Source organism: Lepisma saccharinum, chromosome 3 (genome assembly GCF_977018435.1).
Source record: "Lepisma saccharinum chromosome 3, izLepSacc3.1, whole genome shotgun sequence".
NCBI classification, from domain to species: Eukaryota; Metazoa; Arthropoda; class Insecta; order Zygentoma; family Lepismatidae; genus Lepisma; species Lepisma saccharinum.
Window position 1 is genome coordinate 54,472,188 of NC_139231.1, and position 26,853 is coordinate 54,499,040.

The following is a 26,853-nucleotide window of genomic DNA, read 5'->3' on the forward strand; positions in this document are numbered from 1 at the left end:
ATAACAAAATAAACAAACAGGCGATTGTGTGAAAACAATAAGGGTCTTCACATTGCACAGTGGTTCGGATCCCACTTTCAACTGCATGTTCAGTTCCGGTCTGAGCATAAAGTGTATTTAAAACAAGCCAACCTCTTCAACGAAATTGGTGTTAGAATGTGACACACACATGTGTCTTTTGAAATGAATAACTCTAACTCTGTTACTTTTTCTGGCGATTAGAATCCAATTATACTTTCCTGTACGTGTCAACACAGTAATGATTTACTAAGAGTAATATATCAGTGCGTCGACACTTGGTTGCTGATGTTTATATCGCGACATTTACTGCGGTTATGTTGATTGAAGTGGTAGCATTGAGGTTTTTTTCCCCTCAGTTGCAAAAGAAATCTTGGCCTTAGGCTAAAATGAGAAGGGAAGTCTGTGACCACACTACCATGAATCCCGGTTAACCTATCTGGACATATAGTAGGCTCAGATTGAGTTTGGAGAAATCGTTCCATTGCTTGTTGCCCAAGTGTTGACACAAGAAACAATCATAAAAAAGTGTTCTAGCATAGAAAACAATTCACGTTTATTATCCCGCCCAAATTGTAGACAATGTTCTGATTATCTTCTAAGCGATCACATCACGTATGGCGGGTTAGTTGGAAGTTATAACCTTGTGTCAATTACATTAATGTAAATATGATATCGAAGAGGAAGTAATTACTAGACAAATCTCAATACACAGATCAAGTTGATGTTTCGATTGCTCAGAGTTCAGTTTCTGTTTGCTTACACTAAATCTCGGTAACTAAATGACCGATTTCCTCTCTTAAAGTAACTTTCTTGTCCTTTGAATCTATTTGTTATTACATGAAAACCGTGTAACTTGGAGTGCCTTTCGTGCTGTAGCCTATATATTAATTCATAAGAAAATTTTCAGGTTTGTTCAAATTTACAAGTTCAGGATACTTTTGTTAACATCCTGAGGAGATAAGCAATAAATAATAGCTAATATTTGTCGCAAATGTAACAGTTATTTAGCAAGCAATCCTGGTCACTATTTTTATGGGATGAAAAACTTTCGACTCTGCCCCCCCCCCCCTCAAGTTAGGTCCCAAGTTACGCCCATGTACTAATTGTATTGTTTTCTGCACGCTTAGCAATCGTAAATGCTCATTGGTATACCACCGGGCCCTGATATTATTAATTGAATTTGTCATTTTAGTTTGTGCAGCAGTTTTCATTAACAGATAATCTGTCTTAAAAATATTCTGATTAATAGACATTTTCAGTGTTCGAAATGCAACATGTCAATGACAATCACAATCTACCAAATTAATTTAATGATGTTGGCCTGAGGAAACTGCAAGATTTTATTAGATCCAATGCTTGACAACTAATTTGAATGTGATTTTATATTTCTCAACAAACTTAGACATAATGGAGTTATTTGTCTTTATGATCATCAGAATTTATTAATAATTTATTACAGTGGTACATAATGAATAGTGTATAAGGGTTAAAAGATATAAAGGCATTTACGAGTAATGTGTTGCGATCGGGGCATCAACTTTAAAAAAAAAAAAATTACCGGGCCTCGATCTCACGAACGTTGAGAACAACTGGTATAGTACATGAGATGCTTTCGTGTAAAGTACTGCTGTAAAACTCTTCAAGGTTTTTGGAAGGCTTCCAAAAATTTTAATGGGAATGCTTTCGTCTAAAGCGGAAGTGTTCTAGTGTTTTAAAATGAGAACTGATCAATAGTGATGAATGAAAAGTAAAACAATGTCGTCCAAGAGTGTTTCGCATACGTCTCACTTGCCTCTTCTGAGAGGGGAGAGAGGTTTTGTATCTGACATTTTTAAAAACTGAAGGGCAAAGTTCCCAACCCTTCTCGGAAATTGTCATACATTTGCTTAATTGGAAAATATTTGTGTGATAACTGAGATTTTGATTCAATATTGTTTTTGCTTTGTAACAGACGGGTATAAAATTACAGGGGCGCCAGATTTTGAAAATTATTAGGTGGGCTCACAAAAACAATATCATAAATCCTCCCTTCCATGTATCATGATATTAATGTAAACCAACACTGCATTATTACTTATTTATATTTTAAATATCTGTTTTAAATATCTGACTTCAATAAGCAATCCACCACGAATCACGATACAAATATAATAATAACAATTACAGCAAATTATTGGGTAAACTCGGGCCCCACAGGTCCATATAAGTTGGCGCCACTGTAAAACTATACAGCAGTTTGTGTTCATTGGAATTTACCTCTAAATATCGGGGAGCCCAACTGAACATGTGAATTCGGGCCACTCCCGTTCTGTGCGTTACGCCTCGCTGAGCGTCGCCAAGTGTTTACAACGCTCGCAACACAATGTATGTGTTTCTCATATATTGGTATATGGTGTATCGTTAACCAATAAACAAGCGATCGAAAGAAGCTCGTTATTGGAAGAACGAAGAAAATCGTGTCAATATTTGCCTAAAGCACACTGATCACCATTCAACCAGTTTCATGTAGTAGGGAGTTAACTACTTCATCCTGAGGGAAGATTGTTTTTAGTTGTGACCAACTAGGTTGGTCAGTTGTAGATGTGAAGAGGGGAAATCTCGTAATTATAGACGTCAAGAAATTATATATTTTACCCCCCTTCGTCATTTTGATGCCACACCATTATAGCATTTCCTCCATCCCTTCTTCATACAAGGGACAAAACCACTTTCAGTGCCTTATAAATTGCCTTCAGGTCAGAGAAAGGCCCGTTGGGTTTGGACTCCCTCTGAAAAGCTCGTAATTACTAAATCAAAATAACAATTTCATCCAGGGCCGTATTTTAAACGTTGTCCCCTCAGGTCAATATAAAATGTGGCCCCTCCACAATTCTTTCTGTGAACATGCTGCATTATTAGATGCAGAAGTGCCTCCCGCCCCACCTACCCTCTTATCGTTGTCGCTGTCTGCTGGCAGCATATGCATAACTAGCGTGGGAGGGGTGGGGGGCAGGACCCCCAGGTGGGTTCCGGGGTCCATGAGCAGTCAGAGGTAAAAGAGTCGGTGCTAAATTAATCTCTGCTTAGAAAGACTAATGCAATGAAGAGATGTCAGGGAAATGACTAGGGATGTGCCGAAGCCGATTACAGATGTATGAAAATCGGCCGAAATTGACACATCGGCATCGGAATCGGCAAAAATCCGATATTTAAACCGGTACAGATTATACTAGAGTTTTTACCTTCTAATAAGTTTTATATTCTAGTTTTGTAACATTTATTGAAAATTTGGTTATGATTCGTCCTTATTGTAGAGTTTTTGTAATAAAATTATTGCAAACTCATTCAGGGGATCAACCTAACTATAAATCGGAAATAAAACAGTACATTGCTGAACCAGGATCTGCTGTTGTATTGGAAATTCAAAAATGAATATTCAAACCTGAAGCAAGTCCTGAGAAAATACTTGGACATACCTGCTGCATCAGTATTCAGTGATTGAGTGTTCAGTGTTGCTGAACAGATTTGTGATAAAAGAAGAAGTAGGTTACTTCCTGAAGTGCTTCCAAATCTTGTGTTTCTGAAGTTGAATGTGGCATAACATGAATTCATTTTGCATTTCAAAGAACTGCTTGTGTACTAATGTTTAATCTCTTGAGAATCAATGTTCTTCTTAAAGGTTCACATAACATTTTGTAGATGCAAATGTACATTTGCATCTCTTGAGAATATATATGTATATACATATGATATGCGATAGAAATGTACATAGCAAATTTATTTTTGTCATGCTGAAAATAACGTCCTATTTCTGTTTAATCTTATGTATCGGAATCGGTTAAATATCGGCATCGGTATCGGTTCCAAAAATTATCGGCGAGTACATCGGCATCGGTAAATTTTCAGCTTCGTCACATCCCTAGAAATGACTATTTGGCATTCTTCTTCTCAACACAGACCACAGTTGTCAATGCGTTGCCATTTACTAGGATCAAGCAGTTTTCGGTTCGAAGATTCTTGGGCAAATCCTTCCCACTTTCTTCGGTGTTTGTGAACTCATCTCTCTTTAAGAGAGATTTCAGACCCAAGCGACACGCGACATATGTTGCTTGGGAACGAGCCAATCAACAGCAACATTTCACACCATAGCGGCATGACAGGACACAAACAAATAAACGTATCTCTTGTCGCTTCGGTGCAAAACCTCCGTGTCCTCGTCGCTTCGGTCTGAAACAAACCGTCGGCTCAGTGGCTGTGCACTTTAAGTGGGTTCTCTGCCAAAGTTCCCTGGTTCGAGTCGGGACCTGGGCATGAGTGTTGCTTACGATTGTCCCTTCATCAATTTCATCGTTGGCTTCTCCGATAACATAGTAGTAATGTAATCTTGTAATGAAGGAGTCCCAGGTTGAATACCTGGTGGAAGCACATAGTTGTTCGGAGGAGGTGAGTTTTAAGTCCACTTTATGTACATAAAGGCTAATCGGGGATTACTAAATTAAAATATTTTTTGTGTGTTTGTACGCTTTGTTTACTGTCGTCCAGGGTCGTATTTTAAATGTCGCCCCCCCCCCCCCCCAAAGGTCAATGTAAAATTTAGCGCACCCGCCCCTTCCTCTTACCTACAATTACTCTTACCTACAATTACGATAAGATCTAAATAAATTATACGTAAATCAACAATGCCTCCACCGGGTATCGAACCCTTGACCTCTCGATTACACTGCAACGACTTTTTTCACTACACCACCAGGGAGGCCCGCATAGTGGTTCTGATCCCACTGTAAACTGTAGTTGCAGTCCCGATTAACCTACCTTTGCGTAAAGTGGACGTAAAGTAAAAGCTTGAACTCTCAATTTCATTCTGATCGTCGCGATAACCAATATCCTCTGATTCACAAATTATGCAATAGATTCAACATTCATGGCAAGTTTCTAACCCTTCTCACAGATTACCTTAGCGATCGCCAACAACGTGTCGGTCTTCCAGGAACCGTATGTAACTTTCTTCCTGTCCTCTGGAGTTCCACAGAGTAGTTTCCTAGGACCTCTCAATCATATTATTGGTCGACGACCTTGCCGACCATCTCATCACCTTCTTTTCGCAGATGATTGTAAAATTTTCAGAGAAATCTCCACTTCCGACGATACTCATCTTCTTCAGAATGACATAACAACATTTACTTCTTGGTGTCTAACATGGGACCTTACATTACATCCTGAAAAGTGTACTACTCTCACCATTTCTCTCAAGAAGAACCTGTTAAAAGTCATCTTGTTCAGTGTCTGGCAATAACACCCAAGCAGTATCCTCTCACAAAGACCTAGGCATTGTTTTCGACCACATTTGAACATATAACAGGAACAACAAAAAAGGCCATGCTTCTCTTAGGTTTACTGTATCGTTTCACTGAAATTACTGACATCTCAGCCCTTACCTTATATTTCAAATCATTCATTTCCCCAATAATAGAATACTGCTCTCCTGTCTGGTCCATGGCGTGTTCCACTCAACTTTCTAGAATCGATTCAGTTTTTCACTTCTTCCTAGCTGTAGTTCGATTTAGGGTTCCCTCATTACGCAATTTTTCATCTCTGCATCTCTTGTCTTTTCTAAACCTACAAACTGCTTATCAGCGACGTTTGCAGAATGATTTCAGTTATTTATACAAAATTGTGAATGGTAAAATCCGCTGCAACACACTCCTTGAGGAATTCAACTTTGGAGTACCTATGCGCACAACTCGCAACACCAGATTATTTTATACAAAGAAACCTAGACTACAAATTCAAAGAAGATCCCTCTTTCATTTTACAGACTTGCCACACAATACAGTGACCTCCCATCAAGAATCGATATAGCCTACTGTATTTTCCTTCCGAGTTTGCCTTTCGGTCTTCTATTAGAAGAAATGTTGGTAAATTATATCAAATAGTGCCATCTTTTGCTTATTTTTTTGTCAATTTGCTATTCTCTTCGTGTTATTTTGTTACTTTTAATTATTATTTTTTAATATCTTTTTAATGATTATTATTATTATTATTATTGCGTTTTCATTGTTGACAATTTCAGTGTAAAGTGGCCACCTGTGCTGTATCTGGAATTTTTCAATAAATAAATAAAAAAGCTACGCTAAATAACAAAACATGCGAAATACTTTTAAATTAACTATATAATGTCGCCTGTTAACGGAAGAGTAAATAATGATTACCCCTTTAGGCGTCTAAAAGGCAGTAATAGCAATAGCATATGATGCCTAAAAATGCGATCGCCAATCTTGGCGTCTAATATTATAAACGATCTCCCATAGAAAGGACATCTAAAACTAAAGGATAAATCTTCAATGAACGTTGCTGGCAGCAGTTAGGAAAACGTCATCCGCCCGGTGCCGGGGGAGCAAAGAGCACTTTTGAATGGTAATGCCTGTATTAGAGAAAATGTTCCGCTATTTCGGATTTTTTTTTGGTTCCTTTTTATCCTTTTTATTTCAACTGCGTGACTGAATATGTGAATGAATAGACATTATAACAAACTTTATTATTATACTTATGGTCAGTACTTTCTATGTACTAGAAATGCAAAAATAATCATTTTAGGCGAAATGACGTAGAATTCGAGATTTTCAGACCGAGGAATTTCGAACCTTTCCCGTCCCGAATGTCGGGATTTAAAAAAAAAAAAATCCCCCAAAAAATTCTGTGCCGCACACTCCTAATCGAAACGCATGCGGAAATGTCTTTGCACCATTGTGATTCAATCAGTTCTGGATAGCTCCAACACACAATACGCCTTCTGCTGGTCATTAGCCATTTCGCGACACTGACGAGCCTGGTGGAGCATCTGCTTGGGGAAAAAATTTCCAGAGTTTTTCTTTATATTGATGCCTTGTCTGATTTTCTATCATAAATAGTAACGTCATAATTACTGTGTAAAGTTGCAATATTTATTTTGAATTACCCTGTATAATTCTGGCTACGGGCTGCGTGCTAAGTCAGAGGACCTAATGTTTTTATCTGAAAAATCAAATAACAAGTATTGTAGTTCCTATATCAAATTTTCATAAGTATATTTTTACCCCTGCAATACCGCCAATGAGATAATTAGCAGCATTGTTTGGAATTTTCTAAAATTTGAAAATTACATTTTCACGGGAATATAACTGATTTTAAATGGCGCCGAACTTTTTTACGCAAGAGGGAAGCACATGTCCTCCTCACAGTTGGTCTGAAGCTCAACAGATGGCGCAGTAGTATGTGTTTTGTTTCTTGTTGAGCGTCGGTCGTGCTTTTGTATGTTTTACCCTTTCCACCACTCAATATCTTTCGTAGCAGCTGAAAAGCTTTGTGTGGCGCTGTTGTTCAATCGGTGCTGGCTGGTGTGTGTGCATTGTTTTTATAGCACGTTAATAGTGAATTTTTTGATCGGATAGAAGACTACACCAGAAGCGCAGTGTTTATTGTGAGTCACGCATGACGTGAGATACGTACTAGTTAATTATAAAAGGCACGCGCGTTAGGCCAAGTCCTGGTTAGATAGTGATTTGAAACAATGTTTTTGTGAACCTTCAGCGTTCTGTTCTAAGTCATTAGAGGGTATTTTTCTAAACCTGGAATGTACAAGTCATCTTACCAGTGAAGTTCATTAACAATGGTGATCAGGTAAGTTGAATGATCAATTTATCATGATTTACCTTTTCCTTGTTGGTCAATCAGTGGAGTCTTATTGTGCCTTTATTTGTGTATTTTGGTTTTGTTATTCCCTTTCTTTAATTTTTGAAGATCCTGTTACATTGGTCAATGATTTAGTGGTGTACTGTTGGTTGTTTTCTCTGTACAGTTTTAATTTATGTGGGTAAATTGAGAGATGGTATGGCCTCTCCCTCAGTTTTTATTTTTGATAATTTGACTAATACACTTATTTAAACTGTCATTGACTTGCAGTGCATATAGCTTGATATTTTACATGTGTTTATTATTTTACACATCATGAGACTTGTGACTAGGGTTACCAGACGTCCGGATTTTCCCGGACATGTCCTACATTATAGCCTTATGTCCGGCGTCCGGGAGGAATTTGAAAAATATCATAAATGTCCTACATTTTGAGCGTTACATAATATTAATTATGAAAATAGGTAACAGAAGAAAATCATGCAAGTTACAAGTCTATGGACTGCGCTTCCAAACTCAATGGTGAAATTTATTTTGATTCAGTCATTGAACAAAAAGAAAAAAGTTTGTCCTGCTTTTACAACAAACGGGGAAAACGGTGAAAATGGAAGCACTTAATGAACAAAGTTTTGGGACCACTTTCTGATAACGTCACTGTTCAATGCCTGAACAGAATTTCTTGCCTTAGGGTTTATACTGATGGAACAAGGTGTTGCCCATTCTTATTCAATATAATTTTATTGTAAAGCAGAGATATATAGAACAAATAATATCAGAGTGTCTGCCAGTCAAGAAAAGGTAAAGAAATCAACAAGTAAGTCAATAAAAAGGCAATAAATTATTCTTGTGGTCAAGAATTTTTGCTATCATAATGTCTGATAGGTTGATTTAGTTTATTTTACTTCACTTTTTTTCTTTCCTTTTGGCTAATCGCGAAGATGAAGATAAATGGTAGTAACATAAGATGGATTAAGGGACAGTCACAAACATATAGGGACAATCGACACAAGCCCCACATAAGATTATACTGGCAGTGAGTCCAGACACCAAAGCCTCGCTAGTCTGCCAAACACAGTTCAGGATGCATTAATACGAGAAAGGAGATCTAATTCTCTTCTTAAATTCAGCTTCAGTTTTCATCTTACCTGGTCCTTTGGTAGGGGTTTTCATTAAATAAATATTTATTTTCTTAATTACTAATTTCCAACATTACCTAAGTAGGGGTTGAATAAATAAACGTTAAGAAAAACGGAAAAAAGGTCTAGAAGAGTCCAGAAAAAGTCAAGAATTCTGGATGTGTTATTTTGGTAGACACCGTTATTGAACTAAAAACTACCCAAGATGAAACTTCACAAACCATTTTAAATTACGGTAATTGCTGAATATTTGTTTGCCATTACAGGTCATAATTCAAATGTTGAGAGAGTACTTTCATTACCATCAGCACAACAGACTCGCGAGAGAAATTACTTTTTCATAAAGTCTGTAAAATGTTCGTTTGGAACTGGTCCGTAATTTCAAATTCACTGTCCACTCTAACATAAATATAATTTGACTAAACCTGAGATTTTGATAAAAATTGTCTCCTCTGAGAAGTACCACTTAAATCATGTAGTAAGAGGTGCATTGATTAGTGTGATTGCAAGTTTTGAAATTTTGCATTTAAAAATTCATTAAGAATCCATTTTTTAAAACTGAAAAGTGTCATTTTTCAACTACTTTCTAACGTGTTCTATAGAAATATGTATTATTTATTGAGAATGTTTTGTGTCCTACATTTTGACTTAATGTCCTACATTTTGGGACAGCATGTCCTACAATTCCCTTACAGCGATCTGGTAACCCTACTTGTGACTAGTTTCATTTTACTTTCATTGAAGGGGCTTCCAAATGTTGAATTGACTTGTACTGTTTTAACATGACAACTTAAATATTTTAACTGACCCAAGGTGCTCTTAAAAATTGTTCTGTACATATTTGATTTCCAGACTAAAACTGCGTTTTTTAGGTGTTGGTTATTTTATCTGTACAATCAAGTATTACTTTGCACTTAATTACACAGCACAGAATGCTCAAGGATATTCCAGAATACACATTTGTGTTCTGGGAGCAGTAGTGCATGGGTGGAAATGCCTAGGAGGATTATCCAGTGGTGGGTATGTCTTGGGACACGGTGGACCCTTGTCTAGGATCGAATGATCCTCCTAGGCCTTTCTGTTTGCATAGATTCACACTGACCAGAACATGAAGTTGTGTTCCGAGACTTCCTCAAACATCCTGAGTGTGTACAAGACGTATGCGACTTGTGTGTAAGCATATTACCCTTGAAAAGTGAGAGATATGTAGATTTCAAAACATAATTGAAAACATGCGAAGCATGGTACTTTAGCAGTGTTTTTGTTGAATTTTCGGTTATTGTATGTTACTTTTCTACCTTTTTTTGTTCAGTATGACATTGTGGACGAATATCGATTTGATGAAATAGACAAACACAATGAAATAACATGCTTAAGGCAAAAATTGAACCTTAGTAGTATGTCTGCCTCTGTAGTCGTATGTATTAACCACTTGCATGCATTATAATCATGTGAGGTTAAAGATTACCAATCATTCAGTATATTTTCGTACACTTGGAGTGTTAGATAGATCAGTTGTTCAGTATTTTTATTTTTTATCACCCTTAATCAGGCCCAAATTGAGCTGAATTTGGTGGCACCTCGTTTCTACACCCAACTGTGAATCTTTTCTCTTGTGATTCTTGTCACCCTGATCAATACTTGCAGCATGTTATACTGTTAGTTCACTACTATAGAGATAATTATGATTTTAATGACATTGTATATGAGATCATTTAAATTGAAAATGATTTGGTGGTTAAACATGTTCAGTGATGAATTGGTACCAATTATTCTGACTTTGAATTTTGTTCTGGCCATAGGTGCCCTTACTATCGACGTCATTCCCTAAAGTGGCATATACAGAGGTGTAAAATTAGAATAATACAATACCGAATACATTGAAGTGATAGTTTGAGGGCTGGTAAGTTACTGTTCACACATGAAAATTTCTACTCTTTTTATTTAATCGACATATTTCATTGTTTTACATAACATTTCTTTCAAGACACGGAAACCACAAATAATAGATAATAGACCGGGGATTGTGTAATAGAGAACTTGAGAAATGAGTCTGATGGGTGTATTTGTAGGAACTGGTTATTTAAGCCTTATTTACTGTACTAGTAATTGACTTAACGTGATCCTTGTTTAATCATTGACTGTAGTATGCTCCTCGACTTTGCAATCTCAAATACAGTCAAGTATTTTCTTGTGTGTTCAGTTCACTGAATATACCGGGTGATCCGTTTGAAATGTCAGAAATGTAAATCTTTATACACAAGAGGTTAATGTACATATCTGTGGGCAGTTTGTTGTAATATAAGCACAAAGCAGGCAAAGCTAGAATTGATGTCCAGGGGGGCTTTGTAAACAAAGTCCATTTTTCAAAAGTTTAACAGTGTAAAATGAAGGTAAATTATGTGTGTGTGTGTGTGGGAGGGGGGTCAATAAGTTACATAAAATTTAGAAATATACAAAAACATCACTTGAAGTGTCAATTGACTGCCATTGAAATCATCCCTTACTACACAATCCATACTACTTTTGATGATACAAATATTTATAATCACACACAAAAAAAATTATGATATTCAATCATAGTGCCTACTGTACATTCCACCCCTGGCTGAATCAATGAAACTCCACTTCGTTCCAAAATCTGTTGACCTTTGACACAGATGCGGAGGGAATTTACATGATGCCATCAAAGTCACAGATTTTTGTCTAAAAGGGAGGTTGCAACAGGGGTAACGAAGGTGCAGATAAATAATGTAATAGCTGCTGTTCATGTTTTGTGAATTTATACTTCACCAAAGTTGTGAGCAAAATAATATCTGCTATCTACATTTTCACTCTTCACTGCAAACTAATTACACAAAATAGTTTTACCTAATGTCAGCGGCAGTGTCAGGGGGGGCTGATGGCAGTTCCAGGGGGGCTGAACCCCCCCCCCCCCTGGCCCCTGTCTGGCTACGGGCCTGGCACAAAGGATGGAAGTTTCGAATGAGTGGAGGTATACTGAAGTCAGCTGCGTGGTGCCAGTAACATGCATGTAGTACTCGAAAATTTTGCATACCATACAACATACTGTGTGTGCTGTTGTGCCAAGGTCACCACCTTTGTTACAATGCACATTAGCGCCGCCATGTGACTGAAGTCTGTAAACCTCCACTCATTCGAAACTTACATCCTTTCTGCTTATATTACAACAAGCTGCTCACAGATACGTATAATTAACCTCTTGTGTATAAAGGTTTACTTTTCTGACATCTCAAACTGATCACCCTGTAGTATGTGCACAATAGAGCCTGATCCCATAACATTCATAAATTGTAATCACTGTTATGTTATATGTTACATTTTTACCAAATTATTATAATCCAGTGATTTATCCACACCACCTACATCCTCACTTCCCTAAAATATTTTTGCAAAATACCTAATCAATGGGCATTTTGGGCAAAAATTGGACCCCCCATGTTAAGAATTCTGGATGTCTCCTCATGTTAAGAATTCTGGGTATACCCAGTCACCATCTGGATAGTGTTGAAATGCCTTCAAATACACTTCTGTAAAGCATTGTTTACATTGGTCGAGTAGAGGGAAGAGTAGCTGGTGCATGTAAAGTAAAGTACAGCCGGCAGCCGAGGAGAAGATCGCTGAATGAAGGGAGACGGGGCACAGAGGGAAAGGGAGGGTCAGGTTCATTTGCAGAATTTAGGGGTGGTTGGGGAGAAGGAAGTCTTGTTTTCTTCTTGGCGGGTCATTGTCAAGCTGACGAGAAGAGTTCTGGCGGAAGAGCACCTCCCCCACGCGAAAGAGTGGAGTCGCCTGGCAGTACGTCACACCTCTTCTGCCAGCGCTCTTCTCGTCGGCTGCCAGCTGTACTCTCCTCATGTAAACAAGTGGGGAGAGTACTGGAGCCAGCAGTCAGGATGGTAGAAAGGCTGTCCAAGGAGGACAAGACTCGATGGAGTTAGTCCTCCTCCATCGATTTTTCACTCACTCAAAACTGGACAGACCACTCAAACAATGTAAAAAAACACTTTTTAATTGCCAACAACGTTGATGGGTTGGTTCATTTTGTCAAAAGAGCACCAAACAGCTATAGCCACTATCCCAGTTTGCTAAAGTCGAGTAGAAAGTCTGTAACAACTTCTCGCCATAGAAGGAATGAATGAAAGGTATTTTTAAAGTAATTTTTATTGCTGAGTAAGACCCTATAGAGAGGTTCGTTTTAAAAGTACTTTTGGGATGGAAATTAGTATCACTCCCCTTCCAATTTTGAAATGATGCTTTGATAATCTAGTTTGCATAGGATCTGAACAGTGGATGTTGCTGACAAGACACATCAGATATGAGTCAAAGTGTGTGGTGCAATTAGTTCCAGGCTTGTAGTCTAGGGTTGAGTCAGGAAGCTGACTAACCAGCATTGATGAGTCTTTCAAAATTTCTGTGAAAGAATTGTACCATGTGGTGCAATGTTTTTAGCATCTGGATGAAACTTTTGAAGTCATATGCATTGTCACATTTTAAAATCTTGTTTACTGTTTAGATTAAAGTTCCAACTTTTATCTCCTCCTCCCACCTACATACATCATATGTGTTAATCTGTATGAGTATATCTTATAAATTGAGATTGTTTCATTTTTTTTCACTTTGAGTCTTTCTTGTCCAGCTTTCATTTCTTTGAATTCTTCTGACATCTTAATTCATTCTCCTTGCTCAATTACTAATAGTATCTAATACAAATTACTGTGCAAAACACCAGAGTCAAGGAGGAAATTTGGCAATTTGAAATCAGGAGGGGTGAAACTGTGACCATCTGTCGGCACTTTTATCCTGCATTGTAATAGGTGAAATAAGAGGTAACATCTCTTCCCGACTTAAGTAATTATCTGTGGATGACATATTGATAGTAGCAAGAATAAAGCAGGCTGTGATCAATCTGAAGAATGAAGCAACAAGATATGGTCTAATTAATTAACGAAAAAGATGAAATGTAGTGAACCAAACAAAGGTTAGCAATTTAAGTATGCCTATATCCAATGAAGGTTGATAATGTTGAATCGTTTAAATACTTAGGTTCAATTGTAAACACTAACAAAACTTAGTGGAGGAATAAAATAGGAATGGAATGGAAATTGTACTATGTATACTATTAGGAATATACTTTGATGTGTTCAAACTTTCACACAACGTAGTGTGGTGCCAGGGGTGATAGTGGGGAGGAGGGTTAGTGCTGCAAGGGAGAACTTTTGGCATCCTGTTATCAACAGAGTTGGCACTTTCATGGCATTATTCTCGAGTGAATGTATCTAATTAACCGATCTTTGTTTTTGTTATCCATAAAAATAGAGAAAACAATAACAAATTGTGCTTTTTTCATTTTGAAACGAATGATGCAAATTTCCAGGGGGAGTCGACGAACCAGCTTGCTCCCGGCGTCCATGTTTTTTTTAAATGTACAGGGAAGCTCAAATGCTGCCATTTTCGTCGGTTGACCCAATTAATTTCTGATGGTAGTGTCTCCCTTGGTGCCTCACCCCTGTGTCTCTGCCTTTGCTTTTGAATATTAGGTGGTAGTTTTTTTGCTATCCGAGGAAACTTGGGAAAGATCCCATATGGCGACTCCTGGTAACAGCAAACTGTTAATGTGGCTAGAAGACAATTGCGGTTCAGAGAAAACCCTGTTCCCCTGGTGCACGCGGTTCAATTTCGTAGAATGGAAGGAACTTACTCTGCACAAAGAAATGGAGAGTGACCTTTTAGTTCCCTCACTGGCCGTCTTGTTTTCCCGTAGTTCCTCTAGGCCATGGGGACCGTTACCGACGAGCACGAATTCTTCTCGACGTTCCTCTTACCGTTCTGTCGCTTGTGATTCTAACTTTCCTATATAAATCGGAGTGGCACTGCACAAACAGTGTATTGAACGGATCAACCTAAGGTAACTGACCGTGTCGTGATGTTTCTCATTGTAGTGGTTCTTCACAGTCTATGAACAAGGAAGGGAGTGGCGATGTGCCACAAGAAACCCGCGGAATAAAAAAGAGTAGCTATGTCGTTTGAAAATAGGGATTGGAGATTTGTGTAAAATATATTCGGTGTAATTTAAATATAATATTACAAGAGCTTGAAGTTGGGACTCAACATTTGTTCAAATGCTGTGCAGAGCCTAATGGCCAGATGCAGCGCCCTGTAATAATCCTATGGCCCGAGGTGGAGGGAAGAAGGGAAAGCTGCGCGGGGTCTTTTCCTCCCAAGGTTTTTTCCTTGTGGTCGATCTACGGTATAGCCTTCTTAAGCCCGGAGTTTTATGGCTTCAACAACACAATCCTTGCTTCTGGCCCTATCACGGGCAAGATTAATCCAATCTTTCCATCCTTGCCAATTTCCTTTAGGCCCATCTCAACGTTATTCCTCCATCTTCGTCTTGGGCTTCGTACAGGTCTCTTACTATAAGGTTTCCCAACAAGAATCCCTTCATCAACTTTATCATATCGTCGCGATTGACCAAAAGTGGCAAAAACTACCCTAAATAACAAAAATTCCAGATCGTGGCCAGAGAAGGTCTTTCACGAAATGACTTCGCCGTCACCTTTCGGAACATAGACTGTGAGGCAAAGGACGAGGTCAAAGTCTAGGCTTGAGTCCGAGAACGAATGCAATATCCAAGTTGATATCAAGATAAAATATCTGAAATGCGTGTTCAGTGGTAGGGTGAATCGGGGCAAAAAATCGTACAATGTAAATATTTCTTATAGTTTCATTCAAATTTAAATTATCGGGAATATGGTAATAAAGCAATCCTTTAACTATCATTTCCAGTAATTAATAATTTGTTAACTTCTCTTATTATTTTGCCCGTAGCATTTAAACTTCAACTCTGCATGACCCTATTCGCCCTTAAGAGTTCAGGTGAATCGGGTGAGTTACCTAACGTTGAAATATGTATTATTAGTATTTAATTTCCATTACAAACCTTATCTTCAGAGTGTAGGACCTTATATTTTCCTCCCACATTTTCCACAAATAAACGTTATTCTCCCTTGTGCAGTCACACATTTCCTGTGATAACCATCTTTAGATTTTCATGCCACTGTACCCAATCAAAGAATTTCACAGAAATAGGGTGGTTGTATTATTACGTAACATAATATAATCCACAAACAGTATTGTTTCCTTCATCACTGACGTTTTTCGACTCTGAACATGACGACGAGAGCGTGCGAGCGACTTGACAAATTCAAACGCAACATTTCTCACATGACTGGGGTCGTCGCAAAAACCACACGAATATAATTCGAGTACCTGCGATACCAGCTCATCCTTCTGTTCCACGGAATTTTTCCTGCCCACTCTGTATTCTTCTTTGGAGATAGAAATAAGGAACACCGAAGAGTTCTGCGGCATTTCGTTGGTTCCTACCTTGTATATTTTCCCATCTGTAGGAGACAGAGATTAATTTAGAAGCCTCTTTCATGGCAAATGGGCAGCATATCATGTGGTGACCCTAATCACCCGATTTTTCGTGACCCTATTCGCCCAAACGTGCAACAATTTTCTTTTCATCAGTTTGATACACTTTATCAAGGACAAAGATGGCGGTGAATCTTTAATCTCTTCTACGACAACTAAATACCATGTTATGCACAAATGGGCTTTAAAATATTTCATGTAGTACATTACAACGGAAATAAATACAAAGAGCCATTTTTAAAACAAGCTTTTCCTCGTCTACCTACCTTTAACACGAGTATTATTTGTAGTTTTTGGCATCTCCAAATACACTACTTCTTGGTAGCTTCTACGTTCAACAGATACTAGAAGTTCCAAACTTCACTACCAGATCGAAACATTTCCTTCAGTTCGTTTGGTTTTGAGTTAGGAGAGAGAATTTCAAAAGTGACCCGATTCACTCACTCTAAGTTACCCTACTTTCATCCGAATCACTCATATAACTGCAAACCGTTAAAACCAGTGATTTATACGGCTACTAAAAGCTCTACTTAAGTTTAAGGTTTAATTTAGGGTCGTTGTGACGCGAAATTTACAGGTCCTAAGATTGAAAATTATATTGCTAAACTGATGTTATCAATTAATCCAATCTGGGAACCTTTCATTGCAAGACGATAGCGTTACTAAAAGAAGACGCCAAACTATTTTAGGTCTTCGCCACTTGCTTGCCCATAGTCCTTCCCACTATTCTATGCTGTAAGTATAATAATATTCCCAATTGTAACCACCCACCGATGCCCAGCAACCCGGTTGCGAAAGTGTTATGGGAGGAATGGAAAATTGTCGACACAGAAGGCTAAGGTTTGACTGCCCGTGCACATAATAAGGGAACTTGCAGAAGAAGAATAGTCACTTGGGGGGGGGGGGGCGAAGTAAGGCCGCATACATTCGAGGGTATGCGCTTATTGTCCTGGTTACTGTAAATAGTCACATTCAATCAATTCTTCAACCTTTAAAAACCCTTCTCGGAATTTTTCCTTCATCTGGCAGTCGTAAATTAGCGAACATCATGGATCATGGAAAGGAGCCCATTGGACAGACACGGATCCAAGGGGAGGGCGTTCTCTCTCCAAACTTAACGGGCCTATTCTCAGTCCCAGTCATTGTAAACAGATGCAAGTGGCGTGTGAGAAATTCTATTGGTGGTTCGAATGGCAGCTGTGCAGTAATCTTCCGCGGAGGAATATGGTGCATGGGATAAAGCCATACCACTCAGCGTAGCTGCTATATTGAAGTACGACCAATATGTTCGTGGTCAAAATATCGCAAGAATTAACACACAGGAAAGGAATTATTTGTCTTAAATCACATGTTTTTGTTTACATTAACTTGGTTCTTCCAGTGGATGGAGAATAGTATGTGTGGCCACTCGAATGTCCTGTCCCTGTCCATCAAACTATACAGGGAGGATGCCTTTTTCGAGCAGGTTCTTGTTTCGGGTTTTCTCTTTCCGCCACATATTTTATCGTTCAGTTCATCTCCTCAACAAAAGTGGTTTTGATGATAATGATATGGGGGTAAAGGAGGGGAAGTTCGCCACCAAAATGCTTTTCATTTTTTTCCTTCTAAACGAATTGGAGGAGGAGGACAAAATTTATACGATACAAAAAGTAGTCATTGTGGATTATGAGGAATATAGCATAAATACTGTGTTACTTATACTTATGACGTAATATTAAAAATACTAAAATGAGAAAAAGTGGCGAAATTCCCGCATATGCTGGGAAATTCGCCATATAACTTATTTATCATTTTATCGTCAGTTTAAGTGTATGAAATACCAAGTTGTTGCCAATAACTCAGACAACAAAGTGTAAAAGATACAATACAAACATGTTTAAGAAACATAGGCCTAAATGTTCATATGCATTGTGAACAGGTTGTGTGTGAAAGATCGCCTGTAAGAAGGGAAATTCGACACATTTTCTGTTACTCTGGCGAATTTACCAGCAAATGCATAGTCGAAAGAAAACAACTTATGTTTACTTGTACATGCAAGCTTTCCAAAGCAAATCTTTTCACGACATTCTTAAGCTTTGAGTTTACGATATCAATAATTAAATGGAAGAAAAATAATTCTTATCTGCCACGAAATGACAATTTTCAACGTAGTATTAAAATTCGGCACCTTTTTTGTGTCTTCTGTGTAGACGCAACTGCGCATTCGCCTTCTATTTGCAAAATGATGCAGTCAGTAATCTTTGGATCGTGGATGCCAGCAAGATTCTTCTTGAAAGCACCACATTGTCAACTCCGTTTATAATGAACCTCTACGGATCCATGTAATTAGTTTATTATATCCGAAGTTAACTTAAAACGAAATACCTTCCTTTAACCCGAATTGAAGTGAAGTAAGTGAAAAATAAAATGCCTGATAGCTTAATCGATACAGATTCTATTAATGAAAAAATATTCAACACAGCAAAGTATCGAACATAAAATCGGTTTTATTGTATTAATTTACTGTACCTTGAAAAGGTCTCTGTATCTGTGGTTGCTTAAGGTATTCTGTTTACTCGGTTTTGTAACATTTGTCACAAATACACTCCCCCACCCCCTTCGTGGATATTTAGTTTTTTTAGGTTCACTGAAGCAGAAGTGGAGGCTTCACTGCAAACGAAGTTTTGTAATGTATTCGGGTCGGGACGGATGATTTTGATTCAACATGGCCGAATGTTCACTACATCCAGACGTCTCTGCATATATAAAACAGTAAATGTATGCCTCGGTGGTTCAGTCACAATATCGTTACTTACAGTCTAGTGTTCGAATCTTGGCGTGCCCCTTGGTAGTTTTCTTTCATCAATTTGATCTAATCATTCATCCTCATCGTTGTGATTAGCCTGTGGAGACAGAAAAGCGACTTGAAATACGAAAATGGATTAGATTCTTTTCTCGGTGAGGTACCAGTCTAAAATTCACACGTCTCCATTGCCATTAGGACGCTGTACATCGTACCACCCTCGAAGACAACAACGATGCAAAGGTACACATTTCTTGGCTCGGGGTTTTTGTCTATTGACGAAAATTCTTCTAAGAAAGAGATAAACGGCTAAGGTGCTAAATCCGGATGATCAAGAAAACTGTTGAGCCGAAAACTCTCGCATGACCAGTGAAGTGCAGCATGTGCTCTGCTTTCACCTTCCCAGATTCCGATGAAAAAATACCTTAACGTTTGTCTGTAGCAGGATACAGTCTTTGAACCCTTTGCTTGGAAATTATCTGTTTACTTGGTACTCACCATTCATGGGCATCTCGAGAATTTTTTGTAAGAGGCATCAGTATTCTTGGTGGATCTCCTATTTAGTTGGATCTCCTTTGTGCCTAGTCCCTATTCACTGAAAGAACGAAGATGTGAAGAAATTCACGCGAGAAATTGTTCCTTTTTATGTAGTCTGGCGTTATTTTCCACATTGGTCGTAGCTGTACGGCTCGTAATATAAGGTCTCGAAATTCAATATAGCAGATACGCTGAGCATGACTTTATTACATGCATTATATTCCCATGCCCAATATTATTCCATTCGAACAAGCAGAAGCCACGTGCATTTCTTGCATTGACAGAGAATACGAGATAATGCGCTTTGGTTGTGTCGACCATTCTCGGAACTAGTATTTGTTGTCGTTTGCATGATCCTTGCAAATAGGAAACGGCAAGAGGCTATATTTACAGTTCATATGAAAAGGGGATTGAGAGGTCTTTGTTCGTATGCACTATGGCGGATGTGACAACGCAGTCTGGTTATTAAGCATCTGCGACTTGTTTTCAGACAACTCCCGCTGGCGAAGCAAAAATAATACCGCTCTTCTTTCCAAGGCCGGATATGCATCACAGAAACTAGCCACCTGGTTGTGTCCTGCGGCATTTGTGGTTGTGGCTTCAGGTTCCAAGCCCCGGATTCACGGGTTAAAATGTTCTCTCCTGCAGAGCCCCAGCAGAGGCTTACGTGAATCTATACCCTATCCCAACTATCTGGAGCAAGGCCGCGCATAGCGTGAGAGAATGAAAGGAAATCGAGTGGGCAGAGCGAAGCAGTACACGCTGCTGCGAAGGTTGGTAACTAGTCGCTTTTCCCTTCATGCAATCCCATTCCCTCTCGCATCACTACTTGCGAAGAGGGGTGTAAGGGGTGACCTTCCACGTAGGCGCCCAAAAGTCAACCTCACTTCCACGTAGTGCACCCTGGACTAAAGACTAACGAGGCTCTGGCGACTGGCACTTTGGCCAGTATAATTTTGTGTGTGTTGTCCTGTTTTTTGTCCTTGTGTGTGCTGAGTGCCCATTTACAGCCTCAGCTTTTAACAGAAGTCAGAACATTTTAAGATTTTTAATTATTCAACGTTAGAGTTGTTATTTTGTAATGATAAGGGGCTGGCCCCCGTATAATGTGACGGGAGCAAAATAGCCTAAGTGCTGACGCTCCCAAAATTTTAACTTCAAATTCAAATTCAACTACTTGCGAAGATACTTGACTGAGTTCCACAACATTGTATGTCATAAAAGCAAAAAGTTTTGTTAACGTTTTTCTTGCGGCTTTTCACGCCCCTTAAATGCTATTTTTACTATTTTTGTACGCCAAACCAGAACCGCAAATTAAATTTTCATAAATGACATCACTTGTGCATCCATCTAGAAAAGTCATCAACCCAAGTGAACCTGAATTTCAATCTTCATTCAAGATGTTCATAATAATTAATTTCCTCACCCAAAAGTTCTTTTAGTTTTTCGATATCGTGAATTCGAAATATGTGATAAAGTCTGTTTCGGAAAATCCATGTATTTAATATTTGAATAAAGAATGTATCTGAGGTGCTGGACGTACTAAATATTCGAACATGTTGCAAATTTAGTAAAATCACATAAATTAGATACTAAATGGTCATTTATTGCTTGCATGAGTTCCACGTGGATGATTTGTCATTGACAAGGAAAGCAACTATCGGTTCTCGGTTGCAAAGGGGAGAAAGTATGCTTGCATAAATGGATTTTTTCAAAAAAATCTGTATTTCTATATAATGCTAAAAATAGATATAACAACTTTCTTATACCATAGAATAGTCTGCTTATACTCGGATTTGGAGCCATTGTTCATGTGAGGAGATGTTTATTATATTTATTTTGTGATTACACGATAACGTGTTACAGGTGGACCATTAGTTCCTGTAAGTAGTATACCTACGGAATTTCCCTTGCGCTCAATTGAATAACCTACGTTGTGACTTGTGAAATTTAAAATTTTTGAGTTTTCACAATGGAAAGAAATATTGAAACAACAATGGCGTTTGTCCTCTCGGATGTAAATTATGCCCAAAACAAATAATATTCGAAATAAAATAAGATATGTGTTATTTATATATCAGGAGGAGAGAAAGCTTTACCAACTAAAATGCAACGTGCTCGGTTCATAAAGCAGTATATACACTACAGCCAAGTTACATGCTCTGTTCCATTCTGCGGACAAAATTGAATTGCAATGACACTTGGCTGGATGCAGTAAAGCGAAATATTTTTGACGTCCGTGAACCTGGCACCCTCTTTATCCCAACGCAAGTTTTACAATGACATAACAAGAAAACGTAAGCGGGTCATATTTTCTGTTTGTATCAATCAACACTTGATTGTTCTCAAGTTACCATTCTCTGATTCTCTGATTGTGAATTCAAACAATATGCTCCTGCAGGTATTTAAGGCAAATTTCAAGAAAAAATATATGGTATTTCAAACAGTAAATAACAATGAGACACGATATATGGAAAAAGAAAAATGGAAGAAATATTTATCATTGTTCACCTCGTTGTGCATGCTGCTTCTTTATTATTATGGAAACAGGATTTTATGAATTGATTCTCCCGTCTTTCCGCATACGTTCACTTGCAAAACATTTTATAAGCAAATATTCGTTACTTCAGTCATGGTACAACAGCTGAACTATGGTCAATCTCCGCTGATCGGCGAAAAATCGCGGGTCAACTTTGACCGCAGATCGCAGGGACTTAATCTCAGTTCAACTTTTATACAACATAAAATCAGAGTTCAGCGTGACTGCAGATCAATTTTTCTGGCTAATCGAGGATCAACTGCTTTATACAATCGGGCCCGTATCTCGTTCCCGACAATATATTCACGATAATCTGCTCGGGGTTATGTTTCACAAATGCGAAGCAGTTCTTGGATGTAGAAATTATATATAAAAAAACAGATTATAATGTACTCGACGTTTGTAATGTTTGTTGCAGTCGATGTACAAATTGGTTGCATTTCAGAAATATGAAATAATAATAATAACCCGCGGTGTAACAGCTCGTGAGGGTCAGGGCCTACGCACCAACTGCTGGCGTGTGGGAGATCGTCCATCCAATTACGGGCTGACGTGTGGTCAGCACGACGAACCCCCAGTCTTTATTGTAGGTTTCCGTGACCGGCTTACGTTACTCATTCGTAGATTCCCAATTTCATCACGATGGTGGTTGGCCACCCGCCCCATACAGCCATAGTCAGTTGTCAACGTGCATTAATAAAATGTAGCTTAGACGATATAGCTAAGCGTGGCTGGGGTGTAAAATATGATCGTCTCGGAAGGCACCCAAATGTCAATCTTTCTTCCACCACAGTACACCCCGATAACTCCATTGTTGCAAGCAAACGAAGCTCTGGCGTCTGCACCCACAGTCAGTATAATCCTACGTGGGGTCGTGTGTGCTGAGTGCTCCTTTGCAATCGTAACTCTTATTATAGCTATAGAGATGTTAGACCTCAAGCAGGGCTGTTGGTTTTAGTATGATTTAAGCAAAATGCTTGGTCCCATATAATGTGACTGAAGCATCCTCCATTTTAATTTCAATCAACAAACCCCTGCTGTCACCTTCGTCGGAGTCCTCGAAGCTAGAACTGAGCATGGAATCTAGAAGAACGATAATGTAAGTTAAAAGGTGATTTCAACTTAATCAGATAAAGTAAAGTATTCCACTTTGCAAACAATTTGAAAGATGATATAATAATGCCTTTTCAAGAACTTACGAAATAGGAAACAATAAACTTCTTTGTCATAACTTTGGTGTATTTTGTGGTGACGCGGAAACGTGAGTCTATGTAGTGTCATCGTGATGCTTAAACAAAATCACAATTACCGCTGCACTATCGTCTAGAAGATGATTTGTAAAAATAATTTTAAAGTAGAAAATGGCTCTAACGAAATTGTTGTAGCAGTTATACTGATATTACGGAATTATAAAAAAGAAACCACTGTGTACATGGTAGCATAAGATCAAGGGAACGATAAGACAGCTGGTTATTAGTATAAACATAACATTGCACATTAGACCTCGTTCCAACGATGCGAATCACCGTAACGAAAAATTATAATTGCGTGCGATTCATTAACCTTGCAAAAGAAAAACATGGTTTCTCTGTCTTTACGACAAATAATTTGTTCAAGGTCTGCACGCGTTGAGCAACCGTAACTAATGATCACTTGGGCATTTTTAAGGAATTGCAAGGAATTGCACAGTTTCACTGGCACATATGCGATCGACTTTGTGTCGAATGTAATAAGAGAAGCCATAGGCGGGTGTAACAAGCATATCATATGTTATGTGTGGAAGTCTTCCTTATTTCACAATAGATTGCGTTATGTAAAATGTAAGGACTTTATAGTTCTATGTGCAGTAGGTAGTGTTGCTTACAAGATAAACTTTCCTTTTCACTCCAATTTGTTACTGTGAGGGGGGAAGGGTTTCTTTCAAAGATCAAAGTTATTTTTATCTTTTCGTGGAAGTAGTGTTTATGGCTTCTATGAGATAACCACAGTACGTTGATGCTGGTAACAATTTGATTTGTCGCTTTTCTGCTACTGATTGCTAATTGCGACGATGAGGATGAGTAGTGATTAGATGAAGGGACAGTTACAAACACACATGGACGTAACACAAGTCCCGCAGGGATTATATACGGACAGTGGGACCAGCCGCCAGAACCTCATTAGCACAAAATTGCACCCCAGGATGTGCTGTGGAAGAGAGGTTGATATTTGAGCGCCTACAGAGAAGGTCATCCCCTGGTGACAAATTTTACACTTATTATTTCCTTTGATAAATGTTCATCCAGACTGAAAAAAAAATCTTCATAAGTGTTGAAATTTTGGTAGCAGTTCTTCTACTTTGCTTGTTGCACGTCGTTTTTCTATCCATAGGCTAATTGCAACGAAGAGGTGGAATGATAATTAAGTTAAGTTCTCGTACGGATGAACACGCCGAAGAAAATCGTGAGTTGGCTGATTGATATCGAGACTTATCTCAAGCATCAATACATCGATATCGCTTAATCCGGGCATCAGTTTTTCTGTATGTGTACACTCACCGGCTAGAAAAATGACACCTTGATCCTGAAATATTCGCTTGCCTGCAAGGCGTTGTGTGTATTGCCTAACTCTACGGCAGCGGCAGAAGTTGCCATTGAAAATTTCTTATTAAAGTCCTGATAGTTAGGTGACACACAGCGCCTTGCAGGGAAGCGAGCATGTCAGGACCTAGATGTTTCATTTTTATTGCCGGTGACTGTACATTGCTAGCAAAACCCATATTTCTTCTTCTTATGGCGCTACATTCCACTGTCGAACCTTGACCTCCTCTGTGATTTCTCTCCATTTATATATAATTTTTACGACATCTTTCCAATGTCTGTACTGGAGCTTCCGAAGATCCTCATCCACTCCATCCACCCATCTTAATTTAGGCCTTCCTCGCTTCCTCTTTCCACCTGAGCTATCCAACATCACTCTCTTTGCAGGGTCACTATCACCAGTCACTCATGCGAATCACATGACCTGCTCATCTTAACCTTGCCGCCATTATTACACCAATAACGGTTGGTTCTTGATATAAGTTGTAGAGTTCCTTATTAAAACGTTTTCCCCATTTTCTATTCTCACATTCTAGTCCCAATATTTTTCGTAATATATTTTTTTGGAAGGTTTCTACCAGATGTTCATCTTTCCTGGAACTGGTCTCAAGTTTCGGCAGCGTAGATCAATACAGGTCTTATCAGTATCTTATAAAGTGTTAAGTTGTTCTGGATAATATTGTGCTCTTAAAATGTATATGTAGTTCAATATAGGCCCTATTCGCTGCTATACGTCGTGCCTGTACTTCCTCCTGTGAATCATTCTCATGTCACAACAGAACCCAGGTAGATAAAGGAATCTTCACTATCGAAGGTATAATTAGCCATTGTTATGGTCGGTGATGCATTTTATCCGTGTGCTTTACCTGCTGCCATGTACTTAGTCTTCCTTTCATTTACCACCAATCCCACCTTCTTTCCTTCCCTTTCTATGGCCAAAATTGCTTCTTCTACTGCATGTAGAGATCTTTCTACTATACCCATATTTACTTTCGATATTTCGGCGTTCAGGAAGGGTCCCACACGAGCTTGGCGACTGCATAAATACAGTGTTGAATTTGTACATGTATGTATATTGTTAAGCCCCTATCACACGGAACTGGATATCCAGTAGGATTGCTCAAGTTGACACTGGACTGGCTACCAAGTTACTAGTTACACCGTACTTGTCAATAGTCTTTCGTTCCCATAATGGCGGCCGCGTGAGATGTAAACAACGTATCACTTCACACGTTTAAAATATGATAACTATTCAACCGAGAGGAATATCGCTTCTTATTAAATGGTACGTTTACTGTACACGTATGGAAGAATATTTTAGCTTTTTCAATTGTAAACACCGTGCACTCACCATGAACGATGTAATTCGACGTGCCTTTCGTGCTGTATGTAGCTATTATACATTGTAATTGGAACAGCTAACCGAAATGATCCATGAAATGCTTATGTGTAAAACTGTGAAGTACTATCTGTTAAGATTTTTGGAAGCATTTACGTAGCATTTATACTAGCAAAGGTGTTAATGGAAATGTCTTCGTCTAAAGCCGGCTTAAAGGTGGTCGAGCAATTTGAAGAATGTTGTAGGAAAATTACTGCTTTGTGCTTTTATTAAAAAAGGAAAAGTAGGAACTAGAGTTTGGCACACACAAAAAAAAATGGTAATCAATGCGTACCGAACAAGCTTTTTAACTCGGGTTTGCATTATTCATACATGAGATTCGCAGGATTCATTCACAAAAAAAGTCGAACATTTATTAATACACTTATAAAAATAAGGATTTTCATTTTCAGCTAATCATATTTGTCACGTACACATCTCATCGATTTGCATGAATACCTAAATATTAATAAACTGAACACGAATGCACTGCACATCATCTCTTTACTTTTTTAATCGAGAAACTGAGAAACTGTAACACAAACGGAAACCACAGATTCCACAGACAAAAGTACGCTCCTTTGCAAACTCACAGTTTATCTTCACATGGCCAAACTTTCCTCTGATTGGCTGTTTCACAGAATCCAGTCGAGGAAAGCTAGTAGCAATTAGAACATGTCCTATTCCTCAAAACCAGTCAAGCATCAGTGGCGACTCGTGGCTTTTTTAAAGTGTAGGAAGAAGTTATGGTAAACTGAAGAAGGTTTGAAAAA

The 26,853-nt window shown here is 38.5% G+C and overlaps 1 protein-coding gene across 3 annotated transcripts in view; it reads left to right on the forward strand.

Annotated features, from left to right (window-relative positions):
- Pli (E3 ubiquitin-protein ligase pellino) overlaps positions 1-26,853 on the forward strand; it is a 147,658-nt gene that overhangs the window by 23,897 nt on the left and 96,908 nt on the right. Inside the window, exon 1 of one of the 3 annotated variants that reach the window (XM_083118570.1) lies at positions 7,291-7,656. The exons of the other annotated variants lie outside the window; for them this stretch is intronic. Within the exon in view, the coding sequence (XP_082974696.1) occupies positions 7,646-7,656 (11 nt within the window). The 5' untranslated portion in view covers positions 7,291-7,645. Of the gene's footprint in view, positions 1-7,290; positions 7,657-26,853 lie in introns of those variants that run through there. 3 annotated transcript variants of the gene reach the window in all.